This window comes from Penaeus chinensis, chromosome 23, assembly GCF_019202785.1.
Source record: "Penaeus chinensis breed Huanghai No. 1 chromosome 23, ASM1920278v2, whole genome shotgun sequence".
NCBI lineage: Eukaryota > Metazoa > Arthropoda > Malacostraca > Decapoda > Penaeidae > Penaeus > Penaeus chinensis.
The window spans coordinates 2,987,567-3,007,566 of NC_061841.1; the positions used below are offsets into that span (position 1 = coordinate 2,987,567).

General features: G+C 39.8%; 2 protein-coding genes across 2 annotated transcripts in view; one reads left to right on the top strand and one right to left on the bottom strand.

Moving 5' to 3' along the window:
• The window catches only part of LOC125037353, a 61,156-nt gene extending 56,652 nt beyond the window's left edge, over nucleotides 1–4,504 (top strand). Inside the window, exons 12-13 of the mRNA XM_047630458.1 lie at nucleotides 1,620–1,755; nucleotides 3,563–4,504. Coding sequence (XP_047486414.1) covers nucleotides 1,620–1,755; nucleotides 3,563–3,809 — 383 coding nt within the window. The 3' untranslated portion in view covers nucleotides 3,810–4,504. The remainder of the gene's footprint in view (nucleotides 1–1,619; nucleotides 1,756–3,562) is intronic.
• A 4,261-nt stretch (nucleotides 4,505–8,765) lies between these two features.
• The window catches only part of LOC125037451 (cubilin-like), a 151,924-nt gene continuing 140,689 nt past the window's right edge, over nucleotides 8,766–20,000 (bottom strand). Inside the window, 2 exon segments of the mRNA XM_047630597.1 lie at nucleotides 8,766–11,401; nucleotides 11,404–11,895. Of these exon segments, the coding sequence (XP_047486553.1) occupies nucleotides 9,827–11,401; nucleotides 11,404–11,895 (2,067 nt within the window). The 3' untranslated portion in view covers nucleotides 8,766–9,826.

Consider the following 20,000-nt stretch of genomic DNA (forward strand, 5'->3'; position numbering starts at 1 on the left):
CTTCCTCTCCTCCTTCACTTTCCTTCTCCCCCTCTTTACTTTTCCATCTCTCTCCATCTTCCTTCATCTCTCCGCCTTTTGCACCTGTTTTTCTTCCTCCTTTTTCCGCTTTCCCTCTCCTCCTCTTCTTCCTCTTCTTGTTCCTTTTTCCTTCTTTCACCTCCCCTCTCATTCTCCCTTTCTCTCCTTCCCACTTTCATTTGACTCCCCTCACCCCTTTCTCTTCTTCTTCTTCCTCTTCTTTCTTTTCTTCCTCTTCTTTCTTTTCTTCCTCTTCTTCCTCTTCTTTCTTTTCTTCCTCTTCTTCCTCTTTTTCCTTGTCCTTCTTTTTTTCTTCTCGTTCCTCTTCTTCTTTTTCTTCTTCTTCTTCTTTCACTTCTTCCTCTTCTTCCTCTTCTTCCTCTTCTTCCTCTTCTTCCTCTTCTTCCTCATCTTCCTCTATCCTTTCCCCGTTCCTATTCTTCTCTTCTCTCATTTTCCCCCGATCCCCCTTTTCTTTATCCCGGTCTCCTGCCTCCCTCTTCCCTTTCCCCTGCATCCTCCTTCCTCTCCCCTTCCCCTCATTCTCTTTCTCTTTCCCCTCTCCCCCTCCACCTGACGTCATCTTCTTCTCTCTCCATCTTCCTTCTATTCTTCCCCGACTCTTCCTCCACATCTTCTTTCCTCTCTCCTCATTTTCCTTCTGTTCTCTCCTATTCTCATTCTCCCATACCCCATAATCTCTATATCTTCCCCTCTTCCCTCTTCTCTCTCTTCTCACTCTTTCGTTGCTCTCTCCCGATTCCTCTCCTTCCCTTTTCCTAATTCACTAATTCTTCCTTTCCTTCTCTACCTCTTTCCTCTCCTTACCCATTCCTCTCGCTCTCCCCATCCCCCTTTCTTCCCTGTTTTCCTTTCTCTATTGTTTTGCCTTTTCCTTCTTACCTCCCTTCCCTTCCACCCTCCCCCCCCACACCTTCTATCCCTTTCCGTCTCTTTCCACTCACCCTTTTTCATCTCTCCTTTTCCTCTATCCCTCCATCTCCTCCCTTTCCATTTTTCCCCTACTTCCATCCCTCTTCCTCCTCTCCCTCCATCCATCCTTCGTTCCGCATTCCCCTCATCCTTCTCCTTCTTCCCCCTTTCTTTCCCTCCTTCCTTTCGTCCCTTTTCCACTCTCTTTCTCTCGTCCCCTCTTCTTCCCTCACCCTCCATCCCTCCTTCCCCCCAATCCTCCTTTTCCTCTCCTCCACCCTCATCCCCTTCTCTATTCCTCTCTCCTTCTCTCCCCCCTCCACCTCTCTTACCCCCTTTCCCCTCTCCTTTCCTTACCCCCGCTCCCCCCTCTCCTTCCCTCCCTTCCCCCTCTCTTTACACCCTTCCCCATCTCCTCCCCCTCTCCTTCTCCCCCTTCCTCTCCCTCTCCTTTCCTTCCTCCCGTTCCCCCCTCTCCTTCTCCCCCTTCCCCTCTCCTTTCCTTCCCCCCTTCCCCTCTCCTTCCCTCCCCCCATTCCCCCTCTCCTCTCCTCCCCTTCCTCCCTTCCCCCCTTCCCCCTCTCCTCTCCTTCCCCCCTTCCCTCTCTCCTCCCCCCCCATTCCCCCTTCCCTCCTCTCCTCCCCCCCCCCTTCCCCCCCACCAGTGTCCCGGCCAAGGGCGCGCTCTCTCTCCTGCAGGACGATCGACGACGACCTGGAGGCCGACCTCAAGAGCGTCATCGAGGAGGCCAGCGTCGAGTGTCGAAGCCTCGCGATGGAGAGCGAGGTCGAGTGCCGGAGGTAAAGGTTTAGTTGTTGTTCTTGTTGTCTTCTTTTCCTATTTTATGTCTTTATTTATTCTTGTATTTTTTTTTTTTTTTGCTGCCGAGATCGAAGGCGAGTGTTGGTAATGCTTGTATGTTTTGATTTGTTGTTATTATTTATGTTGTTCTCTTCTCATTTATTAGTTGTGTGTGTCATATAATAAATAAATATATATATATATATATATATATATATATATATATATATATATATACATATATTTATTATCTTTATTGTCGTTTTTTTTTCATTTTTTGTTATCCTTTTTGTGGATTTTTCCATTTTTTGTTATCTTTACTGTCGTGTTTTCCATTATTTGTTCTCTTTATTGTTAGAATTTGTTCTCTTTCTTGTTAGAATTATTATTATATTGCTAAATTTGCTATTATTTCTGTTATTACTGATATTCTCAGATGTGTTTTTTTGTTTGTTTGTTTGGTTAAATAATTTTTGTTTGCTTTTATTTTGCCGTCGAATTCTTGTGATAGAGAGCGAGTTCGAATGCAAAAGATTCGTAATAAAAATTGAGAATTTTGTTTATTGTTTTTATTAGTTTTGTTGTTTTTGTTATTAGTCTTTGTCTTTGTTGTCTTTGTTGTCTTATCTTGGTGATTGTGATAGTCTCATGTTCTTGTTATCATTGTTTTGTTTATTTTTATCGACTGTTTGTATGTTTGTGTCGTTGATTCATCTTTTGTTATTGTATTTTGTAGTATTTTATTTGTTTTGCTTGTTATTATCTGTGTTGTGTGGCTTTTTAATAAGGTTTATATATATTGTTATTGTTATTAAGGCTGAGTGTAGTTCGTTTCGTATTTTATGATTGTTATTATTATTGTTGCTATTGTTAGTGTTATTGTTGTCGATTCTGTGTGTTTCTTTTGTTGTTGTATGTTTACTGTTATTATTATGCTTTTAGTTCTGAGGGAGAATGGATATATATATATATATATATTTATATATATGTATATATGTATATATATATGTATATATGTATATATGTATATATGTATATATATATATGTATATATGTATATATGTATATATATATGTATATATATGTATATATATGTATATATGTATATATGTATATATATATATATATATATATATATATATATATATATATATATGCTGTCTTTATTGTTAGTGAGTATTATTGCTTTGATTATATCTTGCATGTTTTTTCATATAGCGATATCATTTTTCATTTGTTTATAAATACACTCTTTATATATAGTCATCTTTCTATTTTTCTGTTAGATTTCAGGTATTACGTCTATAAAAAAATATATATATCTTTCAGAGATTTAGATATCGAATTAGAATAAATATATTTTTTTGAAATCTCCAATGCCTGACAACGAAATGGAAGTTCATTTACCCCAATCCTGTTCAGAATTTTCATCAGACAAGCCAATATTTTTATTTATGTGTATATATTTTTTGAATATTCGCCTCACGTAAATTCCTACAACTTTTCAGCAGCTAAATTTCTGCCAAATCCAATTATTGATAGCAGTATGGAAAATAAGTTATATACGATATTTTGTTAGGGACTTTTTCATTGCTTAATTAATTACTTTGTTTATTTGAATCAAACCAGTCTCATCTATCCACTCCGACAATTCTATCCACCCACTCAGTTAACTTTATCCACCCCACTTAATCAATTCTATCCACCCACTCAGTTAACTTTATCCACCCCACTTAGTCAATTCTATCCACCCACCCACTCAATTTCCACCCATTAACCTCCCCCGTCCCCCTCCGCCCCTCACAGCGTGGCTTCGACCGTCTTCAAGAGCGAGTGCGACGATATGTTCAGCGCCCTCGAAGGAACCGTGGGAGATGGCCATCGACGCGACCTCCCCCACGCCCTCTATAACGGCACCTCCTTAGACCGGACGACGGCGTGGCTGAGTTACCACTACTGCGTCGACATGCCCCAGCGCTCCATGTCCGTGCCGGGCTTCCCGACGAAGGAGGAGACGCGGAAGAGGAATGTGGTGTTCGCGTTGGCCTGGTGACGCGGGAAGGAGGAACGTCGTGTTCTGGAGTTTGGTTTGGTGACGCGGGAAAGAGGAACGTCGTGGTTTATTATTTTATATTTTATTTATTTATTTTCTTGGTGATGAGGAAGGTGGATGGCGTGTTCTATTTTGTTTTCAGTTTTGGGTGACGAGGATGGAATAGAACGTCATTTTTTTTGGTTTGAGATGGATTAGTAAAGCTGGAAAGGAACGTCGTATATACGTCGTGTTTTGGAGTTGGTCTAAATGACGCGGGAAGAAAAACGTCGTGTTTGGAACGTCATATTTACGTTAATCTCAAGGCCACCAAGGAAAAATGCCGTGCTGGAGTTAGTTTGCAGACGCTGCTGAGGTAGTGACGTAACGTCTTAGGAACTATTTTGGCGACGCAGGAGAAGATCGTCAGCGAAGAACGTAAATCGGATGAACGTCAGCGAAGAACGTAAAAGCCAGCGAAAGAAGAAATTACGTCATTACGTTATTCTGGCGACGCTTGAGAAGAACATACGTTAAAATTACGTTATTTTTGCGATGTTATGACGACGAGGTGACGCCAAAGGGATTAGGGATTGTTGTTATTATTGTTGTTTTATTGTTATTATTATTGATAATATCATCATCAATCTGATTAGTATTATCATCACTGATAATATAATTAATATTGTTATTATCATTATTATTATTATTATTATTATTATTATTATTATTATTATTATTATTATTATTATTATTATTATTAGCAATTGTTATTATTATTATCAATTGTTATTATTATTATTATTATTATTATTATTATTATTATTATTATTATTATTATTTTTATTATTATTATTATTATTATTATCAAAATTATTTTCAATGATGAAAGGATGAATTGGCCGGTCTAGTTGACGAAGATTTTTTTTTTTTTTTTTTTTTAAATAATAATTTGAAGAACGGAAAAGAGTGATGTTTGAGAAGGAAGAAGTTGGCCATCCTTTAGTGATTGAAAAAAAGATAAACAAGAGAATAAGCATAGACCGAAAAATGTATTTAAGAAGTAAAGGAAGAAATAGGAAACAGTTGATAATTGATAACTTTGAGGGGCATTATAGTTCGAAAGGAAATAGAGATAATAATTTTGAAAAGACAGCGAAAAAAGGGAATGAATTAAAGAAAAAATGAACGAAAGGAAATGCAAAAATGAAGGAGGAGGCCAAAGAGAGAAGAAGAGGAAGAAGAAAAAAAACAAACTTTATCAAGAATTCTGAAAGCCGTGCCAAAAATATGAAAGAAAGTATGGTAACAGTTTAATACGATTTTTTGTTGTATATATATATGTAGAAAAGCCGTATAGCTCTCTGTGATAGCGGAAACATGTACAATATTGTTTAATGTTACTTGTATTTTATAAATATTTATATAGGTTTCATTCTAACGGATGTCAATGCCTATTATATACCTTTTTTCATAAAAAAAATTAAAATGTCATACAAAAATGTACCCAAATGTCATTAATGTCTCAATTAGGACACTATGTATTCCTTTGTTTACTGTAAAAATGCATAAAATTGATTAAAAAAAAAACATTATGTAAATATTTACGTTCATGGTATGTGATATATAGATAAATGTTTGTTCACAGTGTATATTACAAAGAACTGTTGTATCTTTGCCTATGAACATATATTTTGACATGGGCATTTCTTTTTTACTCCATGTTAACAATAAGAGGGACAATAAAAGAAGAATCTATGAAACTAAAATTATAATGTTATCTAAATTGATCACGGTACAGTTTGACACAAGGGTTTTTATTAAGGGGGGGGGGGAGCACCACCCCCTCCTCCCACCAGTCAGCTGAGGCCAAGTGAACAACTTCCTTTTAAATGTTCTTTTAGTAGAGAAATGAAGAACTTTTTTTTTTCATTGTTCTAGAGCAAAGAATTTCATTTTTTTTTTAAATATGGGCTGAAGTAGAGAATATGTTTTTTTTTCAAGTTCTTTTCCGAGAACTAAAGAACTTTTTAGTTTTTATTATAAGTGTTCTAGAGTAAATAATTTCATTTTTTAAAACGGTGTAAAGTAAAGAACACTTTTTTAAAATGTTCTGTAGTGGAGAACAGAGGAAACTTTTTTCAATTGATGAGTTTTGGAGCAAAGAACACGTGGAAAAAAAATCTGGAGAACTGAAGTGTTCAAAGAATTTTTTTTTCTTGAAATGTTCAGAAGTAAAGAACACGATTTTTTTTTAAGATGGAGTACTTATTGATAATGTACTGTTCTTTTATAATGTAGAAGAAAACTTATCTAGTTCTAGATTGAAGAACACAAGTTTACGTGTTCTAAAGTGAAAAGAAGAAATTGTTGGTCTAAAGCTATGAATTTCCTTTTTGAAATGTAAGGAACCTTTCTAAAAATCTAAACTGATTTTCTTTAAAGGCCTAGTGTCAGATTGTGTCTTGAAGATGTCCATAGTTGACTTTACGTTAGAATCTTCTTATTTAACGAATAACAATTTGAGTTTCCCCTTTTCTCTTCCATTTTCTGTTTCCTTTATTGTTTTTTCCTCGAAATTATATACACTTTTTTCTGGCATTCTTTTTTTCTTTTCTATTGTTCACTTCTTTCACATTTTTCCCTTTATTTTAGAAACTTTAGCCTTCCAAAATAATATTCACTTTCACCAGGGCCCAAAATACCCTTCTTTGAGCCGGAAACACTAACAAAAATATATATTTATGTATACACTTCACACCAATCCACAGGTCATTACATCGCCCATAGAAATCTCAAAAGAAATCTTACGTTAATCACGGGAAAAGGATCAGAATATTCGCAAGATATTCTCCAAGGAAAATATCTTGGAGATTAGTTCTTTGACACAAATTCTTCGACAGTTCAGTATCTTTATAACAATCATTTGAGTCTTTTTTTTTTTTTGGCCTCTCGGATTCTCAGCTAGACCAGCTTAGACCCCCTCCCCCCCTCTATACAAAGAGAGGGGGGGTTGGGGGAGGAGGAAGGGGGGGAGGTCAACATTCCCCCCACACAAAATGGTTGTGGAAACTCAGAAATAAAAAAAAAGAGAGAGAGAGAGAGGACATGTTATTGTATAAACGATAGAAGGGGAAAGGGAATGGTCATACGCATACAGACGGTGGTGAAAAAAGAAAGAGCACTGTATTTAAATGTATATAAAAACCTATCTTGTAGAGGGGAGAAAAAGGGGGAGGTGGAAAATAGATTAAAAGAAAGGGGAGTGAGTGAGTGAGATAGAGAGTAGGGGATGGGGTGGGCGAAGGATAATATATATTTACCATTTTTTTCTTCTTTAATCCATATTCTTTCTATATTTTCCCAATTATTGCCATGTACAGCCGTTACAAAACGAGAGAGCTGTGAGAGTACACAAGCTCTCTCCAAGCTCATTTACATCCTTCTCAATATTACTCTAAAAAAAAAGAAGAAGAAAAAAATGAAGAATAAGGGAAGGGATGAGGGAAAAGGAAAACATAAAAAAACAAACAAACTAAGAACCATAGAAACCTACTTTGCCCAAGGGAATTTCCTCGGACATCTACCAAAGACTTAGAGACATTTTTCTTAAAGGGAATTGAGCTCTGAACTACAGTACTCTTTCGCTCTATCATGTTCGGGGAGGGATAACTCGCTACAAATGTCCCTGACTTAATACAAAGGGAGCAAAGTTGTTGTTAATTGTAAAATCACAACATACAATCACAAAAAATCCTAATTATTATAAACATGACTTATATATACATAAATGATAAGATACAGCGAAAGCGGCAACGTTCAACATTTTTTATTTTTATTTTTATTTTTTTTTTTTTGTCATTTTCACGGATTACACAAATACTGTGATCTTATTCATTTATTCATTAGATGTATAGCTTTTCTTTAGAGGGGGGCAGGCTGAAGGGGGGAGGGGGGAGGGGGTGGGAAAGACCTTTGTCACAGACCGAGTTGTAACTCTTTAGGTAAATTTATTGTGCTTCACTTATATATATATATATATGTATATATGTATATATGTATATATGTATATATGTATATATATATGTATATATGTATATATTTATATATACATATATATATATATACATACATATATATAAATATATATATATATATTCTGAAAATACATAGGGGGAGGGGGGCGGGGGTGATGGCGTGTGAAACCAGGCATACCATCAAAGTCACTTCACTTTTCACAGTACATAATTACAAATACATAATTGTGCATTCCTCTGCTATTTTGTTTTTTTCTTTTTAATGAGTTGGAATTCAAATATTTGCTTTTCTTTCCTTTTCTTGCCTTTTCTCAATTTCACTCTTGTGGCAAACAGTAAAATCTAAAAGAGCTTGAGTTTTATAAAATCTATCGGAATCTATAAGAGTGATTTGGTCATTTTGCACAATCTAAGAAAGGCTTACAGACAATTTACACATTGAGTTCGGTAGAGTGCAACCAGCTTGGACAAAGAAAATGTTCGGAAGTGTGTGATTTGGCTTCAGTCAAGAGAGAGAGAGAGAGAGAGAGAGAGAGAGAGAGAGAGAGAGAGAGAGAGAGAGAGAGAGAGAGAGAGAGAGAGAGAGAGAGAGAGAGAGAGAGAGAGAGAGAGAGAGATAAAGAGAGAGAGAGAGAGAGAGAGAGAGAGAGAGAGAGAGAGAGAGAGAGAGAGAGAGAGAGAGAGAGAGAGAGAGAGAGAGAGAGAGAGAGAGAGAGATAGAGAGAGAAATATGCATACGTTATGTATGTGTATATATATATACACACACGCACACGCACACACACACACACACACTCACCCACACCCACACACACACACACACACACACACACACACACACACACACATACGTATTTATATATACATTAACATATATATATATATATATATATATATATATATATATATACACACACACATACACAGAGTGACAGATTGAAAAAGGAGAGGAAAGAGACAAAATTAATCGAATCCCGATTCTCATGTTGGCATCACGTGACCAGAAGCTTATTTTGTGCATCGTAGGACTGTCGACGGTTGAATGCAAAATATGAAATCATCAGCGAACCTCTAATAATCTCAAAATACTTGAAAAGAAATATATTATTCATCCAAATTACTCATTTAGAGAAAAAGGTGGATATGAATCGACCATTTACGGCTGATAATGATAACGAGAGAGAAAAAAACGCGCGTATTTAGTCATAAGATAAAGAGGAAAATTAAATGAATATCTCTGCACATATCCGTTGCGTGGTCACCGGCTGGTCATACTCTTTACATATAGGTTTGTACTTAATCGAAACTAGATTTTGATTTGTTTCAATTAATGCAGAATTGACAATAAATTAAAAAAGAGACCCTATTTGACATATACCAAGACCCTCTAAACGGGACTAAATCCATTATATATACATAGACTCTTACATACAATGTCTCACTCTGCAATATACTCTTATATATCCACAAGGAAAACAGGTCACAGATAGTCATTAAACTAGATGATGCTAGGTCACTTAACAAGCAACGTCTGGCCAGTCTCTCGCTGGAGGAGGACCTCGCCTCTCTCGAGGGCCAGTCTCTCCTTGACAATGGAAGAATTGGTTAGTCAGAAATGTCCCTTTTTTCACATCTCTGTCGTATTTATTTTGTTTTCATTCTCTCACCTTTTCTCTCACGCGTTTGGAACGTTTAAAGTGACGTGGACCAAGCGAGAGAGTTGTATCTCTTTTTATTATTGTCATCAACAGGTCTGGACTTGTGCGTTTTGTGTTTCTGTTTTGCGCGGCTCAACGCCAAGACACCGTCCAGGCTCGAGCGAGGGTCCCGAAAAAGTCTCTAAACTGATCAAACTCTTTTTCTTATCATTATCTCGCGGATCTTGACACCTGCTGGGACCCAGACCATCACTGTGACACGAGGGAGATGCAGTTACTTTTCCGCCACCTCAACCCTTTCATTCCTTACGCTAAAGCTCCGTTCTTAACTTTCATGGAGCCCTTAAAAGGTATTGTCGTCCGGGCGCTTGCGGCAGTTGCGGCACACGAGGATGATGACGGCGACGGCCACCACCGTCCCGCCGGCGGCCCCGAGGCCCAGGGCGACGTAGTTGAACTTGGAGCCGGTCCGAGCGAAGCAGATTTCTGGGGCCTCGTCGTGCTGGGCCGCGGCGGAGGCGTTGCCGGGGCAGTTGCGGACGCCGTTGCACACCAGGTCGTTATTAATGCAGGCGGCCTGGCCGGGGCACACGAACTCGCAGTCCCCCGAAGCTATCAGTTTAGAGGTCATAACGGTGCCGTCACTGTTCTTGGGCAGCTCATAGAGTTCCGTCCACGTGAGCTTGAAGTTGGAGTGTCCCGGGGCCGAGGACTTGAAGTGGATGTTGATGGCGCCTTCGATCAAGTCGCGCGCCTTCAGGATGTTGGTCTTGGCGTCCTCCCCCGTGTCGCTCTTCTCGCAGATGGTGAACTCGGGCCGGTCGCGCCCGGGGAGGAACACCTCGATCACCTCGAGCGAGCAGTCGTTCAGGGAGAAGTCCAGCTGGTCTACGTACAGCCACACGTCCCTGTCCTGCTTGACCCGCAGCTCCCAGATGCAGTGGACGTCCTCGCCGTAGCCGCCGTACACGTAGGGCTCGTACTTCGGGTACATGATGTTGCCCTCGGTGGCGGCGGGGATGACGGTGGGGCCGCAGATGGGGCTGTGGATGAACTTGTAGGTGCCCTCGAAGATCGGATCCTCGAATTTGAAGTAGTTCGTTGTGGCGTGGCGGTGGTCGATGTGCATCTCGAGGGTGAGCGAGGGTCCGTTCGACACGATGCTCGGCGGGAGGCGGTTGCCCGTGACCCAGTTGTCGCAGATGCAGACGTTGGTGCCGTTGCGGAAGGGATCGATGATCTTAAGCTTGTCTACCTTGTCGTTGAGGCAGTCCATGCAGGCGTCCTCGTTCTGCTTGAAGTTGGTCGAATTGATGGTGAGGAGGATCCGGCGGTACTGGTAGCGCGGGGCCTTGAACTGGTAGCGGCACATCAAGTCCTCGTCCGTCTTATAGAGGAGCGTGTTCAGAGGGGACCCGAACTTTCCCTCGGGGCGCACGTAGGACTCGAAGAGCTCGTCACACAGGGTATCCTCGACCGGCTTGCCGTAGTGGGTGTTGTTGAAGAAATCGTACTGAGCCCAGTAGTAGAGCGAGGACCCGTCGTAACTCCCGGTGCGGCTCTCGAACTTGACAAACATGGCGCTGCCGGTCGAGATGAAGTCGTGCTTCTCCAGAGGCCGAGAGAAAGTGTCGCAGAACATCTTCATGATGCGGGCGTCGTCTTCGCGATCCGAGTCGTAGATGATGAGCGTCTCGCCGCAGTCGCCGTCGTAGGGGCGGATGGGCGCCTCGATGGGCCGCACGCGGAACGACGGGAAGTACATGCGGACCACCTCGTCGGAACGGCCGCGGATCAGGTACGAGCAGGACGTCCCCGGCGGGTACCAGTGAGCCAGCGACAGGAAGATGGACTCCTGGCCACGCTCCACCGTGTCGCTGGAGAAGACCCAGTCGCAGGTGCCGTTTCCGTGAACCGCTAGGACTCGACGTGGCCCGGCCAGTTGCCCACGTTGAAGTGGAAGCCCGTGTTGAGGAAGGGGCCGGCCGGCGAGGACACGAACTCCACCATGATGTCCTGGCCCGAGCCGATGATGGAGTGCGGGAAGCGCCCCATCCCGCAGAAGGTGCCGATGAGGGCCGCGTCCTCGTTCTTGCCGTCGTAGATGCGGATGAAGTCGTAGTGGCAGTTGGTCGAGATGGGGCTCATGGGGCACATCATGGGGTTCTCGCAGCGCTGGCCGTCCACGTTGAACTCCTCGTTCTCGATGTACAGCTTGATGAACGGCAGGCGGGTGTTGAGGTAGTACTTGCAGTGCAGGTTGCGCGGGTACACGCTCGGGTACCCTGGCGACTGTACGAAGCACGATTGCAGCTTGCAGTCGGTGAACACGCGCTCGCAGTACGTACCGGGGATCACCTCACCGCGACGGTACGGGTACAGCACCGGGTTGGGTCCGAACCGGCCGTAAACCTGCCGGAAAAATGGACGGTTACAAAAATATCCTGGGATTGGTGATTTGTTATCAGTGCGGAGTCTGGAAAGAAAACAGGTGTAACGAAACTGAAATAGGGAAGTATACAGTCATATTATTCTAGAATATTTAGGAAAAATTATATAATTATAGATATATGAAAGGAAATATGATGGTAATAGAACATAAATAATCATCGCCTGTCGACATAATATGAATGAGACAGCTTCTCGTTCTGTTTATCAGTTGAAAGAAAGAGAGAGAGTGAGAGAGAAAAGAGAGAGAGAGAGAGAGAGAGAGAGAGAGAGAGAGAGAGAGAGAGAGAGAGAGAGAGAGAGAGAGAGAGAGAGAGAGAGAGAGAAGGGATTCAGAATAGAGAAAACAGACTTGACTTCTGCAGACTTCCAACACTGCCGTTCGCTCAAATAATTCACGAATCCATCTTCAGCAGATGGCGTGAATCCGCATAAACTACAAGAACGCTGGATGTTATTTCAGAAAAAAGAAAGAAAGAGAGAGAGACAGAGAGAGAGAGAGAGAGAGAGATAGATAGATAGATAGATAGATAGATAGATAGATAGATAGATAGATAGACAGATAGATAGATAGATAGATATATAGATAGAGAGAGAGAGAGTGAAAGAAAGAGAAATGGAAAGAGAGAGAGTGCAGTAAAAAAGAAAGAAAAAGAGATAGAGACAGACAGAAGAAAGAGAAGCAACAACAATTCTTGTTTGCATAATTGAATAAGTAAAATTCTTAAGATACATAATGGCTCAGGATTTTACAAATGTCTGAAGATTCGACAAAGCTAATACTGTTCAATATTCCTGGTGATAATAATAATAATAATAATAATAATAATAATAATAATAATAATAATAATAATGATGATAATAATAATGATAATACAGATAATGCCAATAATAATGATGATAATGACAATAATGATACAAATAATAATAATAATGAGAACAACAAGGATGACAATGATAATCATGATAATAATGACGCTAATAATGATAATGATAATAACGATAATAAGCTGATACTGTTAATAATAATAAGCTGGCACAGATCAATGTCCCTGTCCTGCATCCGAAAGGAAACATAAAGGGATATTGAAGTTGCCTCCCAATCTAATTTTCTGCGAAGTGAAGACGAATAAGGGGAGAGAAAGAGAACAGCGGCTAGGATAGAAATCGTGTTAAGAATAGAGAAGGAGGGATGTGGAACAAGCAAGAGGCGGAGGGCAGAGAGAGAGAGAGGGAGAGAGGGAGAGAGAGAGAGAGAGAGAGAGAGAGAGAGAGAGAGAGAGAGAGAGAGAGAGAGAGAGAGAGAGAGAGAGACGCAGAGAGAAAGAACGTGTGTGTGTGTGTGTGTGTGTGTGTGTGTGTGTGTGTGTGTGTGTGTGTGTGTGTGTGTGTGTGAGAGAGAGAGAGAGAGGGAGAGAGAGAGAGAGAGAGAGAGAGAGAGAGAGAGAGAGAGAGAGAGAGAGAGAGAGAGAGAGAGAGACGCAGAGAGAAAGAACGTGTGTGTGTGTGTGTGTGTGTGTGTGTGTGTGTGTGTGTGTGTGTGTGTGTGTGTGAGAGAGAGAGAGAGAGAGAGAGAGAGAGAGAGAGAGAGAGAGAGAGAGAGAGAGAGAGAGAGAGAGAGAGAGAGAGAGAGAGAGAGAGAGAAATAAACGCACAGAGAAAGAAAAAGAGAAAGACACAAGAAAAGAGAAGGAAATCAAAGAAAGAAAGCATGAAAATGAAAACTGAAAAAAAATGAATGAATCAAAACAACCCATTCACAAGAAAAACAAGAAAGAGAACAAACAACGAACATCAACAACAACAACAAAAAAACTTAACCCAACCCCTCCCCTCTCACAAAAAACAACAACAAAAAAACGGTGTAACTACAAGATAACGTAAACGAAATTCCGGTATTTAGGCTGAACAAACAGTCGATAACAACGATAATCTTATTAGCCCAACGACCCTACAGGCGGCCATTAGGAGATAGATAAAAAAAAAAATTATTTCTAAACTGCATAACATTAGAGATGCAAATACAGTTTTATTTACACTCTGGAGGCATTAAAGAGATGAATAACTGGAAGCGCTCGAAGAAAATGGCGTTCGGGAAAGTCAGTAAAGAGTTTTTTTTCTTCGGGGGGGGGGGGGGGGGGGGGGGAGATTGCTGTTAATGGGTTGGCGGTTGGTCTTGATGGTTTAATGGGTTGTGGAGAGGTGGTTTGAGGGATAAGAGGTTGTTACGATATGTTGTAGACGAAAGAAAAAATATACACATTTTATCAATATACGTACGAATATGTACATATACTTACGTGCATATATACACACACACATTCGTACATTTTTATTTGCAAATACATGCGTATATAAACGCATAAATACAGACACACACACACACACACACACACACACACACACACACACACACACACACACACACACACACACACACGCGCACGCACGCACAGACACACACACGGACACACACACACACACGCAATTTACTTTTTCTGCAAGACGATTAATCTAATTTAACAATCCCAAACTAGAACAACGGAAATAAATTAGATCAGTGTTAACAAGAAGGAAAAAATTAAATGAGGGTCCATAAAGGTAAAAAAAGAAAAAAAAAATGTTTTCGGATTTTGTTAAGAAGTCATTTTCTATCACGTTGAACAGAATTTTGAGGAAACATAAGAGCATGAAACCTTCATTAACAAGATTTAAACGCTGTGGGGCATCTATCTATCTATATGTCTACCTGTCTATCGATATAAATATACAAATGGAGATATATATAAATACTGTATACACACACACACACACACACACACACACACACACACACACACACACACACACACACACACACACACACACATGTACAGTTCCGGAATTATATTTCAGTACACTTGCTGGGGCCACCTTTTGTACATCTGGCAGCCACCTCGATGTAAACATACAGTGAATAGTAGTTTTATGAATGAGGTGAAAGCCTTAGGTTGTTTGTAACAGGAAGTGTGATTGGTAGATTATAAATTACTAAAAAGTGTATAAATATCTGTTTTTGGAAACTATGTAAGGAATTTCATCAAATAAGTGATAACAAAGCATGGCATTCGGACTAATCGAAATGTAATTATGCATATTGTTTCGTAACTTATCAAGTACTGACTTCGTAATGCCATAAACGCTGAACACACACACACACACAATCACACACACACACACACACACACACACACACACACACACACACACACACACACACACACACACACACACACACACACACACACACACAATTATGAATAACCAATATATTCACTGTAACTCTACGCGGTTTTGCGTTTAGTTAATGTTTTGTAATGAAGAATATAACGTAAAATGTTTTCTGTATATTGAATCGGCGTTTACATCTGGCGAAACTTCATTAGTTCGATTAGCCTTACAAGGTCACCGATTTTACAAAGAATTTTATAAATTATTATTTTTAGCTTCCATACATAGATGTTTAAAGCACGAAGCGTTTCATATTTTAAAAAAAAATATTCAGCTGTAACGGATAATCGTTGTGTTGAAAGAAGGAGGAAATACCGCCTCATGTGTTGCCATTTCGATAAACAATACCGAGAAATCGCATTAAAAAAATAACCCAAACATAGTCACCGATAACCACAAGTACCTCTTTAGTAATCAACAAACTTGAAGAAAATAGAAAGATCAAATATTCTTATCGGAAAATCCGTTTTTTTTTAAAAGAGGCATCGAGATCGAAGGAAAGCGAGAGAATTTGGCGCCAAAATGTCAGCTGAGGCGGCACGGCATTTCAACTCCGCGACAGCCTGTCAAATTCTGGAAACAACGATACATCATAAATCGTATTAGAAAAAGGGAATGTTTTTTTTATATTATCTTTTTTTATTTATTTATCTATTTATTTATTTATTATTATTATTATTTTTTTTTTTAATCATTCTCGGGGATTTTAATGATTTTGCGCTCTTGGTGAAATTAATTTAGATAATGGATATTCTAAATCGTGGTGTTTTTTTGTTTTTTTTTAATTATTAGTCATCCTTTCAATTTCCTTCTCTCTTTATTTTCTCCGTTATTTTCTGATCCTTTGTCTCCTCGACCTTCTTATTTTATCTAATGCTGTTCCTCCTACCTCCTTCTCTTAATCCTCTTTGTCTTTACATTTTTCTCTTTTTCTTCCTCTTCTTCATCCTCCTCATCACCTTAACTTCACTTACTCCTCTTCCTCTAACTCTTCTTTCTATCCATACTATTATGATCCTTCTTCTTCTTCTTCTTCTTCTTCTTCTTCTTCTTCTTCTTCTTCTTCTTCTTCTTCTCCTTCTTCTCCTCCTCCTCCTCCTCCTCCTCCTCCTTTTTTTTTTCTTCTTCTTCTTCTCCTCCTCCTCCTCCTCCTCTCCTTTCTCCTCCCCCTCCACTTCCACCTACTCCTCCTCCTCCTCTTCCTCCTCCTCTCCTTTTTCATCCCCCTCCTCTTCCTCTTCTTCCTCCTCCCCCTCCACTTCCACCTCCTCCTCCTTCTCCTCTTCCTCCTCTTCTTCCTACTCCTCCTCCTCCTCCTCCTCCTCCTCCTCTTCCTCCTCCTCCTCCTCCTCCTCCTCCTCTTCCTCCTCCTCCTCCTCCTCCTCCTCCTCTTCCTCCTCCTATCTTTTCTCATCCCCCTCCACTTCCTCTTCTTCCTCTTTCCGTCACCTTCTCCTTCCTTAAAATTCCACGATGTCATTTTTTGGATGATAAATTTACCTCGTTCTGTGTCTTCCCATTTTCTCAAAGACACTGACGAAGTATCTCAGATTCTTGCTGTCCGGATGTGAAGGAAAAAATTTAAATACATTCAAAACACGAATCTCGTTGACTGGAAATTACTGGACATTATATGCATACGATATAACGCTCGCTTTCGTCATGCTGTAATCAATTATACATTATTATTCGATAAATAGCTAATTGGCAATTAACTGTAATGTGATTTGTATTATGAACAAACTGAATATATATATATATATTTTTTTTTGTGCAACATCTGACGGTTGGCAATTGTGCAATTAAACGGAGTAATTTCACGAGGCTAATAGTCTCGTTTTTATTGTTACTTCATAATAGTCTCCCATAAAACAGGAGATAGAAAACGCGGCTAATGTAGCGCTTCGCAAATAAAAATCTTAATGTGTTCTTAGAGCTTAAATTACATGTTATTAACTCTGAATTCACAGTGCGTGCTTGCTTATTTGTGCAGAGAATGCGTTGTGAAACTGAGAAGTATTCTTGGAAAGAGATAAAACAGTACCGCCTCATATCAAAGAGATGGCGGGAAGCATCGGTAGACGAGGCTGGAGGTCGCGGGCATAAATAAATAAATAGATAAATAAATTGATATACCAAAGAATATATACACACACACATACATAAACACACAAACACACACACATACACAAACACATACACACACAGACACACACACACACACACACACACACACACACACACACACACACATATATATATATACATATAAATATATACACATATATATGAATACACACACACACACACACATATTATATTATATATATATATATATATATGTTTATACACACACATACATACATACATACATATATATATAATTATATATATAAATATATATATAAATATATATGTATGTACATAATAGTTTCCCAATCATGTCACAGTAACGCATCTGATTTTTTTTTTTTTTTTTTTTTTTTTGTGTGTAATGAGATCAAACAAGCAAAACGTATTAAATTTACGTTCCTAAACCGTTTTCCGCAAACCTTTTATACATAAGGCACGGGCAATAATCATATTTGACCGTCAATGAAAGTAAATTTTCCCTTTTTCTGTTATTTCTATTTTTTACTTTTTAATTTTTTCTTTTTTTAATGAATGATACGCGTGCCTAAATCAATTTTCGGGCCCATTACTGTCGAACAATTCGGTTAAAAAAAAAAATATATATATATGCCTGTTTCCCTTCGACCTTTGTGCATGTTGCGATAAAATGTAGAAAAAAAGCCAAAAGAAAAAGGATTGTTATTTTTTCTTAATTAGCTAGGTTAAAGCGGAGGTATTTGATGCAGGAGGAGGGAGGGAAGGAGGGAAGGAGGGAGGGAGAGAAGGAGGGAGGGAAGGAGGGAGAGAGAGAGAGAGAGAGAGAGAGAGAGAGAGAGAGAGAGAGAGAGAGAGAGAGAGAGAGAGAGAGCGAGAGAGAAAGAGTGAGAGTGAGAGAGAAAGGCATACAGACAGGAAGAGAGAGAGACCGAAAAAGAAAAACCGAAAGAAAAAGGCAAAAATAAAAGAAAAAAACCCAGAAAACACAAACCAACAAACAAATAAAAAGAAACAAAACGAGAGAGAGAACGAAAGATAAAAACAGAAAGTGACAAAAACACAGAAAAGGAGAGAGCAAAAGAAAGAAATAGACCGCCCCCCCCCCCCACCCCAACCCCCCGCTCTCATCTACTCCCGCAAACTGGGACTTAAAAAAAAAAACAAGTTAAGATTTCTCCTAAAACCTTTCTCGGCGCTGAGAGGATTCTCGACTTAAAGAGAAACTCATCACTTTTCGCTCTTTTTATTCACCATCTTCAAGTCTTGTTTGGTAGTCCATTACATAAGCTTTCTGATTATTATTAATTATGTCGTCTTCCTCCTTCTCTCTCTTTCTTTCTGTTTCGTTGTTGTGATCTCTTTCTCTCTCTCTCTCTCTCTTTTTCTCACTCAATTTTTCCCTCCCACTCTCACCTAATATCTTTCATGCATTTGATCTCGCTCCAATTCTCTCTCACTCACTCACCCCCTCTCTCTCTCTCTTTCTGTCTCTGTCTCTCTCTCTTTCTCTCTCTATCTCTCTCTCTCTCTCTCTCTCTCTCAGTCTTTGTCTCTATCTATATCTCTCCCTCTCTCTCACTCACACTCTCTCTCTCTCTCTCTCTCTCTCTCTCTCTCTCTCTCTCTTTCCATGTCTTTTATCACAGTTTTCCCCCTTTTCTTCCTCATCCCCTTTAAGAAATCTTCGTTATTCAAAAGTCTCCTGATCCCATGGTTTTCATAAGCTAAACTTATTTAACCTTATCACAGATCTTTTCAGAAACTTATCAACTATAAAGTTAGGACTCCATTGACTTCAAACTAAGTTTTTAATATCTAATTATCTCCATTATCCTCCCTACCTTCATTATCCACATCCAATACATATCATTAACTCAAAATCAAAATTTAAATGATATTGAACAGGACTATTTTGTCAGGTCTTCGCACCGTATCAGACATGTACATCATTATGCTCAATTCAGGGCCCCCTTCACCCTATGGTCACATCCCCATTCCCTTCATTATCCTCGATTCAGGGCCCTCTCCAACCTATGCCTACGTGCCTATTGCCTCCATTATCCTCAATTCAGGGCCTTCGTCATTTTCCTTTCTTTAGGGTCTTCATTAACGTATAAACACCCTTAAGTTCATTGTCCTCACAGCATCGCAGACTCTTCAATTCTATCATAATCGTCAATATCAGAGCCTTGATCATTAGTTCTAGTTACTTCACCAAATCACCGCCTGACTTTAATATCCTCACCTCAGGGCCCTTACCACCGTATGACCACCATCCCCCGTCTCCACTATCCTAAATTCAGGGCCCTCACTATCATCATTATCTTCTCCCCTACCACCTTCATTATCCTCAATATAGGGCCCTAACTATCCAGTGGCCACTATCACCCATTATCATTATTATCTTCAGTTTGCGGGAGTAGATGAGAGCGGGGGGGGGGGGGGGGGGGGGCGGTCTATTTCTTTCTTTTGCTCTCTCCTTTTCTGTGTTTTTGTCACTTTTTTTTTTATCTTTCGTTCAATCATCCATCGTATGACTACAATCACCCATCTTTATTATCTTCAGTTCAGGGTTCTCACTGCCCTCATTATCCTCAGGGCCATCACCATCCTCATAATCCTCAATACAGGGCTACCATCACCCCTCTTCATTATCCTCGATACAGGGCCCTCACCACCCTCATTATCCT